At 38.6% G+C, this 16,935-nt stretch overlaps 1 protein-coding gene across 8 annotated transcripts in view; it reads left to right on the top strand.

Annotated features, from left to right (window-relative positions):
- Window positions 1-606: 606 nt before the first annotated feature.
- The window catches only part of usp19 (ubiquitin specific peptidase 19), a 36,802-nt gene continuing 20,473 nt past the window's right edge, over window positions 607-16,935 (top strand). For 2 of the 8 annotated variants that reach the window (XM_088916377.1, XM_088916385.1), the window contains exons 1-10: window positions 4,616-4,884; window positions 5,824-5,868; window positions 9,632-9,760; window positions 10,175-10,311; window positions 10,782-11,261; window positions 12,074-12,434; window positions 12,806-12,962; window positions 14,124-14,195; window positions 14,730-14,845; window positions 15,743-15,969. In XM_088916377.1, the coding sequence (XP_088772503.1) occupies window positions 4,743-4,884; window positions 5,824-5,868; window positions 9,632-9,760; window positions 10,175-10,311; window positions 10,782-11,261; window positions 12,074-12,434; window positions 12,806-12,962; window positions 14,124-14,195; window positions 14,730-14,845; window positions 15,743-15,969 (1,866 nt within the window). In that variant the 5' untranslated portion in view covers window positions 4,616-4,742. Of the gene's footprint in view, window positions 933-4,606; window positions 4,885-5,823; window positions 5,869-9,631; window positions 9,761-10,174; window positions 10,312-10,781; window positions 11,262-12,073; window positions 12,435-12,805; window positions 12,963-14,123; window positions 14,196-14,729; window positions 14,846-15,742; window positions 15,970-16,935 lie in introns of those variants that run through there. The other 6 variants (XM_088916384.1, XM_088916383.1, XM_088916382.1 and 3 more) reach the window with 6 other exon arrangements.

The raw sequence follows: 16,935 nt of genomic DNA, 5'->3' as shown, positions 1-16,935 counted from the left end.
ACTAACTTGAGAGACTCGTGAATTTGAGGAGGTGAATCCAGTATCATAGCAATGAGATTTAAATTATTCACACATTTACCATGTTGTGATGGGATCAAAGTATTGTTTATCCTGAGAGGTTGCGTATACAATGATAAAACTAGTCTATTCTACATTTTCGTCCGAGTAACATTTTTGTGTTTCTGTGTATTTATCATCATATAACCTCCTGTGTATAAATATTGTATGTATTTTTTCCAATATGTGTTTTTCCCCCCTTTTTTTCTTTCCAATATGTGTGACTGCTGTTATAACAGGTGGGTAGCTGCGTCAGCATGCGTAGGCTGCAAAGGAACAAGTAATAGGTTTATTCCATGCTGAAAAAAAGAAGAAAGAGAACACAACGTTTCGGCCGTGGAGCCTTCTTCAGGTGTGAGGCTCCACGGCCGAAACGTTGTGTTCTCTTTCTTCTTTTTTTCAGCATGGAATAAACCTATTACTTGTTCCTTTGCTGTTATTACTGTTGACAAAATCAGATGCACCCCTGTCATGTGACGAGAGTCGATGTTCGACTCCTTGTGGCTTCAGGAAGTAGTTGTGTTGAGGGTTTCGGTTTCAGCTGTTTTTGTTCCTAAACAAAGTGCGAGTCACTGCGCTGAGGCCGGCGAGAGAAAGAGTTGGAGAAGAGAGTTTTCAGCCGCGACAGAAAGCGTCCCCCTTCCAGATTCACTATCGAAATATTCAATAAGGTGACACGGGATGGGCCCGGGCTAGAAAATTCTAGATACCGCCGGTGTGCTGAGCTCCAGTTTCGGACAGGGACGGACAGCGGCCCGCTGCCCGCTGCCTAATTGCGGAGCCTCGGGCTGGAGTGTCTTGTCTCGCCGGCTACCGGTCGCAGGAGGAATCAGGAAAAAAAAACACATGAGCAATACCGTCTGCCCCTAAACTCTGTGAGTATAAACCGCTTTATTTATGCTTTGCATTGACATGGATTATGCGTTAGTTGGGAGAAATGATTATCGATGTCTTGTTAAATCGTGAGGTTGGACAGCTCTCTCCCATGGTAACATTAATCACTGTGATAGATGCTGCGCTGCTCGGATGTCTGTCATTAAGTTGGCGATTCGCTACCTCGACGGCTTTGAACACGGTGGAATGCCTCCTTTGGGCTGGATTGATTTCTTACCGTTGAAACTTCAACGCTCCAGAAGAGGCTCCGTTTGGAAAACGTGGTTTTGTTATGCAACCACTGTCACTGCAATGCAAACAATGAGAGAACGGGTTCAATACGGTTTGGCAGTTCCGTAATCCCGAAGACTTCACAGGCTGGCAAGAGTAATCGGGTTTTCATTTATTTGCCCTTGTTTGCGAACAATTCTATGCAAACTACGAAATCAGAAGGGAAAAGGATAAAGCAGTATGAAAGTGGTATTTTGATTCTGTGATTTATTTTTTGGTTGATTATGCACCTGACACTTGGATGTTACAGTAAGCCACCCGATCTGTGCTGAAGCTCCTTTTCGTTGGGAAGGCTTTACGAAAAAGAACAGAACAATGTAGAAAAATGAAAGGATACTAGGCCTCTCTTTGCTTTGCGCACACAATGAAGCCTGGGTCCCCCCTGTCTTGTCAGATTACCGCAAAGCCGGTTTGTATAGATCTCATTCGAAGATTAAAACAATAGTCTTGATAACCATGCTCTTCGTTATTTGTATGTCCTGCCTTAGAAGAGCTGCAGGTGAAAATGTACTGGCCCTTTGGATTTACATCTCGTCGTTTGAATTAAAGAGTTCTGTGTTTTCAGGAGCTGACACTGTCGTTTCTGGCTTCTTAACCTGTCCATCGGGAGAGAAGTCTTGTAATCACGTGGGATTTTTCAGTGAAATATAATTCTGGTTAAATGCAGCATACAGTATCTCATTTACTCTCATTCCCACATTACCCTGTGATTAGGGTAAAAGTTCAACAGCTGCAGTGGTGTAAATATCACATCATACATTTAAGAAATGAAATGATAAGGGATCTTTGATTGCAGGATATTACTTGCAGGTAACAAAAATATAAAATCTTAATATAAGATGGAAGACTTGTGTGGAATGTTGACACATTATCTAGACTGCATGGAAACAAAAATAATGTAAGAATTGTTTTTAAAAGTATATAAATTAAATCTTGAGATATATTTAAATTGTACAATGCGTGAGTAAAGCCCCATTTTTAGGATAGTGTATCGTTTTTTGTTCCCATGTTAAAAAATATTGCTTCTGCAGGATCAGTCCAGGTAAGAGCGATCAGATTAAATCCATTCATTGTCCTACAGAGACAAGCCAGAAGAATTGAATCTTTTTAGACTGTGTCCACTAATTCAGAATTCTCAAGCCCTTTGACAGAGTCAACCCGTTGGACTTCTGCAGAGCCTCCAGTGAAACATAAACAAGAGAATATAAGTGGGAACTATGGGGAAGTGCATTTAAAATTGGGAACAGGAGGCGTGGGTGGTCAGGTGTCTGGAACAAGCTACCCAGCCACGTTGTCAAAGCTGACATCTTGGCTTTTTTCAGTAATCAGTTGGATGAAAACTGAAAACGGTGCATTAAGTACCTTCTCTTGTTCGTACCCTGTCTTATGTTCTTATGTTTGTACCTAAGGTTATTTCAGGTAAGCAAGTCTTATCTTGGTATTCAAAACCATCCCTTAAGTTAAAGTATAATGTCATTGGCTTAGGACATTCTGAATTACTGTAAATGACTGTCAGTTTTCTTTAATAAAAAATGAATTTGCAAATTCTTTTTTTTAAATATTTTTTAAATGGCTAAGTAAAGATGCCTTTTAATGTAAACACCTGAGTGTTAGGCTCATCAATTAATGTTCAGAATATTAGACGAGACACTCTATGTTGACTCCATAATTGCAAGTTTTCTGTCCCTGTTGTGAACTACAGAACAACCGTAGTTTGCGTGTGACACAAAGTTTGTGTTTTACAGTATCAAGCTACATGATTTGTTAACATAGCAGAATCTCCCATGTATTATTCAAATTATCCAAAACTGCAGTAACAAAAGTTCTTTGCAGTATTTCGTTTAAAAATGTATTGAAACAGCAGGCACATTAACTGAGCTTGTTGGATTCTGACATATTGTTATTGCCTGTGATGAATTGGCTCTAAGGCTTCAGTCATGAACATTTCCTGTGTTTCAGTTCTGGAAAAATAAATCTGCTATAAGATGTTGTAAATTCAGTTCCTTAGCATGAACATATTACAGCTGAAGATGTATACCTTAACATTGTACTAAACAATTATTGAGTTAAATTCTCTATTTTGGTGAATCTGTTTTTGTTTACATTTTAAGCAATTGCTTTTTCTATTTGCAATAATGAACTGGTGTTCTTTAAATGTCATTAATCTTGTTTGAGATCCCTGTGAATACTATACAAATTTAAAATAAAAGTAACATTTGGGTTTTTTCTTTATAGTTATAATGTGTATATTTAATAAGTGTACTTCAATAAAGTAATAAGGATAATGTTAAAAAAGTAAAGAACCATAATCTAATCTCCACTGTAGTCAAATCTAATTAATTTAGGAATGATCACCACACTATTGTTTAAATAGCATCATTCACTGCTTTGTTTTTTCTCCTAAGCCATAATAGCTTGTAGGCTGTAAGTGGTCTTTTCCATAACTAGCTCCTGCTTATTAAATGAAAGATGTGTGCAATTTGTAGTAGCATGGTAGACTAGCATTGCACTGAAAGTCTCTGAGCAGGTCATTTTCTAGCGCCTGAGAATGATCTTGGTTCATTAATGTTTTTTAGGATGATGTTAAATATTTCAGATTACCCAAAGGAGGGAGCTGATTCTTTGGAAGTGGTTTGGTGGAAGATGTTTTTATAATTGTGTTAGGGTATGGCAGGGTACAGATTATTGTTAATCTTGCTTCAACCAATGACTATTTTGTGACAATAAAATGGGTAATGCACTACAAAATGAGCCTGCTAGTTACTAATCACATCTGACTAAAGTTTTATTTCAGATTTCATTAGCATGTGTCTTAGTCTGATGATAAGAATGAGTGGTGTATTTTGTAGAACATGTTCCTTGAGCAGGAATCTGTACTTTGTACAAAAATTGCTTAAAACCTGATTATATCCTAGGACTGTCTCTTGGTCAGTCCAAAGATATAAGGTATGCTACAGTAAGTCAATAAGTCAAAACGTGTTTTATTTTGCCCTGATTTTTGTTGGTACCGTAAAGGCTGATGAAAACAGGTAGAAACGTACTGCATCTTGTTCGGGCACATTGAATAACAGATTCAAAAAGAGATTTGAAAACTGCAGAATTTTATACACCTGCAGTACCCAATTGCTTTGTGTAACAATTTGAGCAAACGCCATTCTTCAGATTCTGCTGAAAATGTATGATATTTTTCTTAAGAATGCAGTACTGCTCTTTTGTATAGATTGAATTTTTTAGATTTCCTTTTTGAAGTGATAAAAAGTTATTTTATTTTAAAAAACAGTACTTTCAGGAACTTTTTACAGACTGAAGATTTCTTGTCAAGGTTTATAGGAAAGCTGGAGCTTTGATCAGTCTTTTTTCATTTTCTCATTCCCTTCTCCTTCAGGCCCTTTGTTTTGTTTGGGAGAGTTCTGCCATCTAAAGTCGCCAAAATAGCTGGGCCAGGTAGAAAGCGCCATACCCCTGAACCAGACTCCGCCAGTGAAGCCAGTGGGCAGTCCGCGATCAGCAAGTGGCTCAAGATGGCCAGCACCACTGAGGCCGCTGGCTGCCGGAGACCGTCTCGTGGGCCAGACGACAGCACCAGCAAGAAGAAGCAGAAGGACAAGGCCAACCAGGAGAGCAAAGAGGCTAAGCGGGCCAGCAGCTTAGAAACAAAAAAAGGTACTGTTCTCTGAGCAGCTGGCTCTCCTGCTCAGTGCCTTAGAGCAGCTGCCTTTTCTTTGTCTCATTCACTGTCTGACATTGTTTGTTTTTTTTGTCTTGGTGTTTCCAATAGCTGTGCACAGTAAATGCAAACTTACTTGATGAAGGAAAAGAAGTGTCAGGAAAATTAAGAATCTGCAGCAGCTCCAAGTAGCGCTGCTCAGCTCCGCTGATGCCCAGCCCGAGCCAGGGCTCCTGTGTGTCACTTGAAATACGGGATTTTGCTGCTCAGTGTCATGCTGTCCTTGTAGGGTTTGGACATGTTTGCAATGCTGCTGCAGGCCTCCTGCCACAGTCAGTCAGTGGCACAGCTGTTGCACAGCTGATGCAGCTTGGACTTCCGTGAGCTATTTCCAACCTGTGGGTCTCATCTTGTATTTGCTAAAAGTCACCGTCTGACTTTATCAGTGCATCAGTCGAAGTCCCAAAGATCTATCTGTCCGAACCCAATGTCAATAATAATGCCCAATTATTCTTGTGTACCCTAAATGTGATACACAGCTTCCTGAAAGAAAGAAATATGCATTTTTTACCCATTTGCCTGTAGTTCAATAGTCTTGAATTTAAACAATTATATAATGTATTTAATTACTTGAATATCCTTGTAAGAGTAATGGGCATCATTTTATCAAGTATTGTTTTTAGGTCTGCAGGTTATGTTTAAAATAATTTCCAATTATGCAGTTAACTCTTTTGCTGAGGAAAATAAGAAATTTCTCCTTATTAATAAATATTATTTGGCATATAGTGGGGGAAAAAATTAAATTCTTTGTAGTGCTAGTAAAAAGTATGTATTCGGTTTAATAAGAAACTTAAAATGGACTTCTCTTTAGATGTCACATGATAGGGTTCTATAAACTGTATTTTAGAATCCCTTTTCTCTTTCTCAATTGTTAGAGCTGTCATGCTCTCAAGAGTCACTTGATGAAACAAATTTTGATGGTAAGTTGCTACGTGTTGTGGTTTCTGTACTGCAATGGGTCCTGTATTAACAGATTATAATCTTGCTGTGTGTGGTTCTTGTGGTAGATCTGAGCTACAGAGAGGCTGTTATTATTAACAAAGCTTGAAGAGTAATAAAATATGAAGCTGAGATCACACAAGTCTATAATTTGCCTTTATGAATTGTGCCTTAGACGCAAGCAATTTCTTTTGATGGGAAAGAATGATTACACACAGAACTGTTTGATCAGAATGCTTTGGAACTGCATTTGCTTCTGTTTGTTGTTCAAGCTGGAAAATGCTTGTGGCTTTAATGATGTGTGAAATCCTGAGGCATTCTGACTTTTTACTTTCTGAAAAGACACATTGAAAACTCAATAGTAATATTATAAGAAACACAGATTAACCCAGAGGGTGGATGATCTAAAACAGGTAATTGTTTTACACCACATGAGTCCATGATGACCATATATTCAGGGTCTCTCTTACATTACATAAAATATAATTGAGGTGGGTAGCTGCGTCAGCATGCGTAGGCGGCAAAGGAACAAGTAATAGGTTTATTCCATGCTGAAAAAAAGAAGAAAGAGAACACAACGTTTCGGCCGTGGAGAAGGCTCCACGGCCGAAACGTTGTGTTCTCTTTCTTCTTTTTTTCAGCATGGAATAAACCTATTACTTGTTCCTTAAAATATAATTGGCTTTGTAAATGTATTCATAATTTTCATGTAGGAGAGTGCTGTACAACAGTCAGCTGGCTAAATATGGGTGGGCAGGTTTAATGTGTCTTTTTAGTGTAAAAGTCTAACTGACACTTTTCTTTAACAAAGGTGTGGATAATATCCATGTTATGCAAAATACAAGAAGCAACATGAGTGTAATTTAAGAGTATAGAATCCCTTTGTTTAAGGAGCACTGTAATGTCATTATTATTATGGTATTTAGTGATGGATAAATGGAGCAGATGTGCTGCTAACCCAGAAAAGATCTAAACAGTGGAAAGCCTCTAAAAACAAAGCCATGTTGTTGCTTGGAGATGAAGTAGTGTATCAGCACGCACCGAGTCTCCAGAGGTCTGCTGTGTATGTCAGTCCTCCTCCAGATGAGGAGATATTTGCGTGTGTTAGAAGTGGAGTTAGGAGAAACTGTGGCAAGTTCAGGCTTTGAGAGGTGTGAAATGCTGGCCAATGCTGATTTGCTTGAGCTCCAGAACCTTATTATTTTGACTGGGATAGCAGGAAATTTAATTTTGATCTCCGATAGATGTTATCTAAGGTCATCCTTTGTGAGATGGACTGAAGGTGTTATGGGGAACACTTATAATACTGAATAATCTATTATTAATGTAATGTACAAAAACACCTTTAGTCTTGCGAGAGTGGAAGTGTGAATATAAATTATGCATGCAGGAACAATATGAGGCTGTTTGGCCTTATGAAGTCATACGACTGTCCTGTGCTCACATGTCCCGAAAGGATGAAATACCTCTGGGTCAAATGACTGACCGGAGTGTCACTTGAGTGTGTCCAAATGCCATGATCTTCTCTCCTTTTTTCCATGTGCTGAACTTCAGAAATGTTAGCCTGTGTACAATCATGCTAAGAAAGCTGCTTTGTCAAGGCCGGAGAGCTTTCTAGGATTTGCACTAGGGCTTTACTAATTTTTTTGTACCCCTCTTGATTTTCTCAATCCAAAAACGATTATGTGAATTTTGAAACTTTCTTATATCGTGGTCCACAGCTGCCACATGTATGCCACATGCCACATGATATTTCCTACAGTTCTAATGTGCTGTGCTGTACTGTACCATGCATCTGAAATTAAATAATTGTATGTCTGTCCTTACTTATTTCATTATGGGTGTGAATGGCAGTGGCACGATACATTATAGTGCTGGAGCCAAGGGTTATGTGTTGCTTTTGATCATTAAATGCAGACTGTATGGGAGGCTGTGTAGGAAAGGTGGAAGGACATTTTTTCTGGTTGTGCAGTGCCGTCTTTCTACAGAGCGTCCCAACACACAACACACTCTGATTGCAGTATGTGATTCCTGTTGATAGCAGTTGAAATGAGACTGAAGTACTAATTGTAGCTTGCGTTGCCAGCAATCCTCAGGCCAAGTGCGGTATGACAGAAGATAAAATATTTTTTTTAAGAATTATTCCAAGTGTTTGACTTAATGGAATACTTTTAAGGTTTTTTTTTAATTTTATGTTGCATTTTATGTTTATACATATGTATAAGACTGTAGCTTCTAATGATTTTGGTAGCCCCTTAATTAATGTAATTTTCAATTCAAGAGTTCTGACTAGAGGTCTGCACGGGCATGAAATTGAAGCCCGAACCCGGCCCGGATGGTACTGCTAAATTTGAAACCCGAACCCGAAAGCGGTCACTCTCTTTTCGTTCTCACTGACGCAGTTTTACAATGCTGTGCTCGGCTGCTATCCGCTTGAATTGATAGAAGTGTCGTACGCTGAGAAAAGCTGGTATTTTATAAATCTGTAATAGTTCTGAAGTGGGGAACGGCTGATAACCGTAATAGACCTACTAAAAAACCTAGCGCTATGCAAAGTGAATATGCGCGCAGGCATTACTGGTTTTAGCTACATTCCGCGCTGTTGAGGTCGTAATGTTTCCATAACGAAGCCGTTCCCGACTCTTTCGGCATTTTGAGCAGTTCTCCCTTATTGAGTTTTCGTTTTATGTCATCCATTGCGAACAGTTAGCTAGGTAGGCTCTGTTACACACATACGAGAGAGCGCGCCAAATGAGTTACGAATTTCTTCTAATAAAAATAAATTAAAAACCTGAAATAATAATAATTTATTCCCTAATTCATTTTCACTTATTAGAAAACAAACACGAACCCGGCCCGAAACCCGATACTTTGTTGGGCCCCGTCGGGGTCGGGTAGCAGACCTCTAGTTCTGACTACTTATCAGAATTTGATTTGGTTCAGACAGAGAATGTAAAAGCTTATAAAGTTTTAATATTTACTTTAATATTTTTACATTAAAAATTCTTCATTTATTTTAAGACCTGCTGTTTTAATTGGTGGACTTTTTAGGTGGTCTCTTGAATAGTAACAGAAAAAAAAAATCACTGTTTAGTTTAACTTACCTAATAAGGCCCACTGTATAGCTGAAACACTGCAGGAGAAAGTATGCACCATCGAAATCAAGTGACTACTGAATGATATAACCCCTAATATGGTATTTAGGAATGACACTGGAATGTTTTAATAATTGCTTTGCCAGTTGTCTTACAATCGCTATAATTCTCAGATATTTTTGGGATCAAGTCAGTGACTTAGTTAAATGTGCTGTCTTTGCACTTTTGCACTGGTTTCCTTCATGTGTAGATTTCTTCACATAATGTTAAAATATAATTGTTAACTGTATAGAATAAAATTTGTCAAACTGGAAATTGCTAAAAATAAACTTAACATGAAGGAAGTTTAAACTGGCATTTTGTAACTGGTTTCTTTTATTTACAATCTCAGTTTAAATAATTATTTTTCTTGGAATACTTTTTACCATATGGACTGCTCTTTGCTTGCTTTCCTTAATATGGTTAGATGTGGTATTGAAATCAAAAAGGTCTGGCTATGAATTCCTATTTTTCTGCTTCAGATGTACAATATTTTCAAATATGTGTCTAATCTTTGAGCATATTATGTAACTGCAAGCTTTTGTTAATAAAAAACTCAGCTACAACTTCTTTGGTCTTTAAATCACTGGTTTCTTTGTCTGCTTCCTAGATGTGTTCTATGACTGGAAGCAGAATGCCAATGAGGTCATTGTGAAGCTGAAGCCAGGAGAGGGAGTTATGAAGGTGGAGGATGTGGATGCAGGGTTCTCTGATACAGCCTGTCAGGTCAAGTTCCCAGGTAACTTTTTTTTTAACTGTAATGAGCAGCTTCAGGGGAGCAAGAAACCAGAACTCGCTGTTTAACCAACCTTTACCCTTTACCTGTGATTTGTAAAGCTATATCTACATAGGTATGGAGAAGAGGTAGGCTTAACAAAATGTCAGATTATTTCAAAAGGGAGTAATCAAATTATTCACCTTTTGTCTTCCCTGTAAATAGAAAGAGATAAGGTCTCATTTTTATATATTCCTCAAAGCCAATAGTCGTCATAGATATAGAGTGGTTGAGTATGGAATAGGTTTAAACATATGTGTGTTTTCGTAAAACAAAAGTGACACAATGTTCAGGAAGAAGAGATCTGAGTGAGGACCTTTTTTGAACTATGAGGTACTGTGTACGTGCAGGTTTGTGAGACTGCATGTTTGTGTTTAGATGGACGCCTGTGGAGCTGTCATCTCCATGCTGAGATTGAGAGTTCATGTAGCAAGGTGCAGTACAAGGAGAAGGGCAGCTTCCTGCAGCTAGTCATGCAGAAGAAGATCCCTTTCAATGCCTGGCCGTCTCTGATGGTAAGAGAATACATGCCTTCCTTTAGTGGGTATTAATAGTTATTAATGCTTGATTATTAATAAGTCCATTATAATACATTATTAATGGTTATTAATCATCATTAGAGTTGCCAGGAATTAAGAAGGCAAGCTTTTATTATTGTTTCAACAGGAGATACTAAGCATGTTTTCTGTTGAGGAGCATTGCCAAATATTTATTGTGCCAGAAAAATTAGTCTGCATTTGCATTATGTTAAAAGTTTGTTAAATGTGATATGAAACTAAACAATGAAATCCTGTATATTTTCATAAAGTATTTAATATTCAAAGCCTACATCCCGTGATTTGTTTGGATTAAACAGAATTAAAACATGTATCCCATATCCCATATTAGTTAACACGTCTAAATGAAATTTACTGCAGTGCTCCAGACTATGTATTTATTCTAGAGGATAAATTCATTTAAGTCTACTCTTCTTTTTAATTTTAAGCGGAACAAAAAGAATAAAGATCCAGTTCAGATCCAGACGGAGAGTGGTAAACAGCTTCCCCCAAAGTTAGAGAAACTGGATGCAGAAATGGGAAAGGCTCCTGTGGAGTCAATGGAACAGAAACGTGCAAAAGTAGAGCGGGGATTGAAACGTACAATTAAGACAAAACCTTCCGAAAAGAGTGATCTGGGGGCAAAGATTCCAGAGGCAGCAAAGCCCACCGAGAAAACGGAGCCACCAGTTGAACCCAGTGCTAAGCGGACATTCTGCACTGTAAAAACTGCTAAAGATCCAGGGCTTAGTTCTGGAAGGGACTCCCCTGCCAAGGGATCTGAAAAATCCCAAACTGAGAACAGCTCAGAAGCTGCGTGTTCCCTTAGCTGCAATGGCAGGAGCAAGCACAAAAGGAGTGACCGGGGACCTCCGGCAGCTCTGCTGCAGGAGAGGAGGGCAGACAGCCAGCACATGGGGAAGTCTCAGGTGAGCTTGTGACAAAATCAGCACACATACAGACACACAGAGTTTAAAAGCTCAGTTCTTCTTATTGAATAAAGCAAATTGGCAATCTTCATCAAGACATCTAGTTTAATTATACATCATAAGTGTATCTGTGAGCAGAAGTCTTAGTTTTCACTTTCCCTGTCACTATTCTGCTCTGAAAAATACTTTAGTTGAGTGACGACAACAAATCATACTGTAGATTTGTTTTATTGCTGCACTTTTTTATTTAATTTCTGAATTAGCCTTTTTATTTTTCCCTGCTTCTATCCCAGTGTAAAGATCTAGATTTATCTTAGTACACAGACACAAAACAAACATCCACACTTACTCTTTCAGATATTTATTGTCAAGCCACTTGTGACAGACTCTTAATGCTAACAAAAGGGCAAGTGTGGCACCCACTGCCTTTGGCCTCTCTTCCTGACACCTTGGAGTTACACATGTTTGTTAGCTGGGGATCTCCAAGCCAAATTCTGGTGGCTCTCTTGCGTAGCCACTAGGGACTTGGTGTGCGGTATAACAACTGTTTGATCCACCAACCTTTGCTTCCTGGTGCAGTGGAGCATTTTATGTGATTTACAACAGTTGGACACCTTTTGTATTATGATGTATGAATACAGGAGATGATTTTTAGTCAGCAAGGTAAGGCAAAACTTTCATAGATCTTTGCTTTCTTTGATCTGAGAATTTCTATCAGATTGGAGACTGTCAGCCTCATATGAGTACTGTCTGTATAAAGTTGAGGTGGTGCTCCTGCATTACAGGTGTAACGTTAGTTTCTTGTGTTGAAGGCGGTGGTGCTAGAAGAAAGGAGAGGCCAGTCTGTGGTTACTGAAATCGGCTTGGACGTTCTGGGGCCTCCTTCAGGTGGAACTCTAAATCCTCCCACAGTACCCTGCTCCAGTGGGGACAGTGAGAAGTCGGATTCCTTGGACGGGACTGTTGAGCCAGCAGTGCAAGTGCACAGAGAAACGGCCATGATCCCCGAGGTGGAGAAAACGGTTCCTGAGTTAGGAATGGTTGGGCTTGGTCATGTGGGCGCTGGGGAGCCTGCCTCAATCGCCTTGACTGAGGAGGCAGGTGCTTCTGGAACGAGCACAGAGGAAAAGAGAGACAGGTGCAAAGAGGAGACCTTGGAAAACCAGGCAGAAGGTAATTCATATTCTCTTTATTATAAGACCATACTGTATTTTAATCCGTTTAATCCATTGTTGTGTTGTGTTTTCGTTTTATGGGATAATATTGCGATACAATACAAGTAATACAATGCTTCTTATAAGAAAGTCCAAGCAGTAAAATGTATTGGAAAACCATAGTGTGAGAAGGCCTACAATATTACTTCTTTACTGGATTGGAATTCCATGGCGCTTCCAGCTAGTTGTAAAATTAAGCATCAGTCTCAGGTGGTCTGCATTGTAAATCTCTGGGAACAATAGCTAGGAACCTTTATGTTTGTTCCTTTACAGATTTGAGTGGTGGTTAATTGAATTTATTTTAATTTAACCTCTTATTTTACACTCTAGTCTTGGAGCCCATGGTGAATCTGACGTTTGTGAAGAATGACTCGTATGAGAAAGGGAATGACTTCATGGTAGTTAATGTCTACCTGAAAGGGATCCATAGGGAAACAGTGAAGGTACTTTTCCGGGAGCAGGATTTCACTCTCATCTTCCAGACAAGGTGATCACTGACCTGTTTTTTTATGACTTGAGACACGTTTTTCAGACATCATTTTGTCACAAAGACTCAATGAAGGCATTTTACAAAATAATCTCTGAAATACCTTACACGAGAGTATTTCAACCTCTTCTTCCAAGAACTGTTGTATTCAGATTGTATGTCTGTCATATCTTCCAACTGAATATATATATTACACCTTAAGATCACTTGCCATAAAACTTATTTGAATTTCCTGTAAGCTTCTTGCATGCAGTAGTTCAATACATGGTCCTTGGTTCTGAAGGAATACTACCTGCAGGTTTGATTACAGCTAAGCTCTCAATCTTCAAAGTTAATAGATGCCTTAATTGACCAGCTTGACTTTTAGACTTTTATTTAACTTCTTCCTTCTTTCTTTGGCCAGTGCGGGATGTTAAATACCCTGGTTTAAGAGTACTGTTTACTGTTAAATTCAGCATATAGAAAGTTATTCTGCCCCACCTCTGCCTTTTATGCCTTTGTTATGCTGTCTTTATTTCTGACTAAACAGCTCTTGGTAGTTGATCAATTTATGATGAACAGACACAGGTGGGAATGAAAAGTGTATCAGACTCTCCCCACAATGAGTTTTTTTTTCTTTTGTAGAAATCCAATTTGATTTCAGACCGCATACTTCAATGAGGGCAGATTTGAAACTTGGTACAGGTTGATATCTGTTACAAATCACTTTTGATCTTTTAAAATCTAAAAGCATATTTACAAATAAGCCCAAGATAGAAAACTGAAATAAACTAGCATGTGATTTAGAACTCATCTGCAGCAAAAACCATCAGACAGTGTTTCTCAAGGACCAGGGTTGGAAGCCGCTTTTTTAAGACAGTGAACATTTTCCTTGATAGCTTAAGGGTAAGCACTACTACTCTCACTTTTTAATGAAAAAGAAATGAATTCGCTTGAACTTAATCACTGGCTACTTTGTACAGGTACACTATATTTAGGACCTTTTTACTTCCTCTTTCAGTGAGTGGGTCCAAAGTAGTGTTCTGATAAAATTTATATTATATGTTGGGGATTTTAATGTTACTTTTCAAATTATTGGCATATTCAGTGCTCTTTTAAAATACAGAACAATAGGAAATATTGGTTTTCATGTACTAACTGCTGTGTTTTTTTCTTCTCAAGTGACCCAAGTTTTTTGCGGCTACAGCCGGGCTGTGGACCAAACACTGTCTTTAAGTGGCAGGTGAAACTCAGGTGAGGTGACTTGACATTATTTACTGCTCTTGTTCCATAAGATCTGTGTATCCCAGTGCTTTATATGGCTGCATATTGAGAGTGTTCTTTTTGTTTCTGCTATACTGAAGTATATTGCATTTTGACAATGTATTATTTTTTAATATAGTGCTTAAACAATCATCATATATCATTCCTCTGCTCAGTTTAACAGAGATGCTGAAAAAATACAACATGTAATGAATAGAAGGTAGGTTAGTAGGTATAGATTTCCCTCTTAGATAAATCACATATTGAAGTTTTTATTTGGAGACATTCATAATTCACCTTCCTTCTTCCAGGTGCACAGTGTCTTCAGAATGAGGGTAGAATTTCTTTAATTGTTGAATTGTTAATTCTTTATTCTGTAAAGGGAAACAGTAGACTCTAGCCACATATGCATTAATCCCAGTTAGGAACACTAATAGAACACATTGCTTTTCTTTATGGTTGCTTTCATTTTAAAGCTGTGTACCCTTTTGTGTGCAAAAGCATAGATATTCTCTGTTTCTGCAGGAATCTTATCCACCCCGACCAGTGCACTTATGCTTTCACCCCATCCCGGATTGACATTACCCTGAAGAAGAGACACAGTCAACGCTGGGGAGGCCTGGAGGCACCTGCAACACAAGGTCTGCATCTTGGCCTATACATGGTCTGGAGCCTGTTCCCTTTCCTCTGCCTATTTTCTCCTTACTGGCTGATTTGTTTCATGTTTTTTTGTCATTCACATTTCCTGTCATGGGATTTCCTATTCGCTCTGAAGGGGCTAATGACACACCAAACTGTAGAGTTCACTAATGTATTGTTTCCAGTAGCCTATTTTGGAATAGACACAATACAATACATTAGTGAACTGCTTGGACTCAGCTGGACTACCTGAGATTGAGGCATTTCCACTGGGGCTGAGCTATACCTTGATTAATCCCAAACAGGCTAAAGGCAGTACAGTTTTATATGTTGTGCTTGGTGAGTTTCACCAGGTTAATTCATTGTCTTTTGGAGTGCCTTACAGCAAATGCAACCAAACTCAAAACTGGAAATAAATGTTTGATATTGGGAGTGGGAGAAAATAATGGCACTTTGTCTGATGGACAAAGGGAAAGTACATATAATTCAGAGCCTCTAAGAGGTGTTTTATACACCCTGAATGTACCTAACATGTTTCTGAATTTGTTTTTCTTTGATACAATTTGATCCCAATTAATTTTGGGACTGGGTGACTGAATAAATAAATAATTCTTTAGTTAATTCTAAATTACTTAATGTACTTCTTAACTATTAATAATAAATAATTAGCATAAGTAACTAAAATGATTTTCTTCAAATTTTAGATTTAATTAAAAGGGTTGATTATGCACATCAGGAAATGGGTTCTCAGGACTTGCCCCTTGGCCTATTCATTTCCTCTTCTATACAGTATATCACCTTTTCATTGTAAACACCACTTTGGAGAAAGCTTTTGGTGTGTTTCTTGTCGGAGGAGAAAATATGCTGCTAAACACAAGCTTCATTGTGCTTTTTTTAAGGTGCAGTGGGTGGTGCCAAGGTTGCTGTGCCCACTGGGCCTGCCTCACTTGATAAGAGCCAGCCAGGGAGTAGCCAGCACGCGTTGCCAAGCAAAGAAGAGCCCAGGACTGCAGAGAAGGATAAAGCCCGTGCAGAGGACAGTGCCTTGGATGCTGTAGGAGCCCGAACTGTACCTGAACATGTTCCCATCAAGCAAGAGCCCCTGGTTACTTCAGTAAGTGGAGTGGTATGTTCTGGTATATTACCTGGAAAAGTGATATAAAAATGAGTATTGAAAAGTATCTGGTCTTGAAAATTGACTTGTTAGAAGGGGGTGCCAAACTTTCTATAAGGTGATCAAGAGCGCCTGGCCTTTGGGAAGAATGTGGGTGCTGACTTTCTGGAATCACAGACGAATGCTCATGAATGTGTTTTTGATTCAGGATGCAGTTCGCTTCAAAATGCCTCTTCGTCCATTTTATTCTGTCACTCCCGTAGTTCTTGTCACAGCATGAAAGCGAACATTGAGTAATCAACTCATGGTGTGCATTCCCTGAGTTACGACCAGACTGGTTTCCATGGCAGCCAAATAGCTCATCTTAAAAATAATCACCAGCGATTCTGTGTGCCAGTGCTTTGTTTTGATATAATCATTGAAAAAAGACTGCAGATTCCATTGTTGCTTGGATTTTAGAAGTGAAGGCAAGAAACCAAATGTACTACATATAGCTAAGATGTATTGCATACACTTATATAAATCCTACTGGCCACTCTAGAAATTCTCCTTCAGTTACCCGTAGGAACAGAAAGGCAGGCTGCTGCAATCAACTGCAGATATTTTAGCCAATTTATTAAGTGTAACATATGTCCTTAGAAAGATAACTAATCTAATAAAATAAGGCTTGAGTTTAAGCCTTACGGCTTTGCCCATTTTGATTTTTAATTACACAATACAGCACTATTACTATCAGTTATAATGGTGGAGAGCCTTAAAAATATTGATAGATTAAATAAGTAGGGGTTAATAACACGCTTGTGAGAGCTGTTATATCTGAAGAAGTCTCCATAGCCAAAACATCTGTTTTTGACATTTTTACATAACCTCTTCTTGTTTCTGTACAGTATGGCAATATTTAATCAATATTATTTTCTTTACAAGAATGGTTTAAAGGTGCTGTTTTTTTTCTGGTAAGCTTATCACTGAAAAAGACTC

This window comes from Atractosteus spatula, chromosome 5 (assembly GCF_055471065.1).
Source record: "Atractosteus spatula isolate fAtrSpa1 chromosome 5, fAtrSpa1.hap1, whole genome shotgun sequence".
Classification (NCBI taxonomy): Eukaryota; Metazoa; Chordata; class Actinopteri; order Semionotiformes; family Lepisosteidae; genus Atractosteus; species Atractosteus spatula.
The sequence above is the reverse complement of the archived record's forward strand: the minus strand, read 5'-3'. Positions and strand labels throughout refer to the sequence as shown.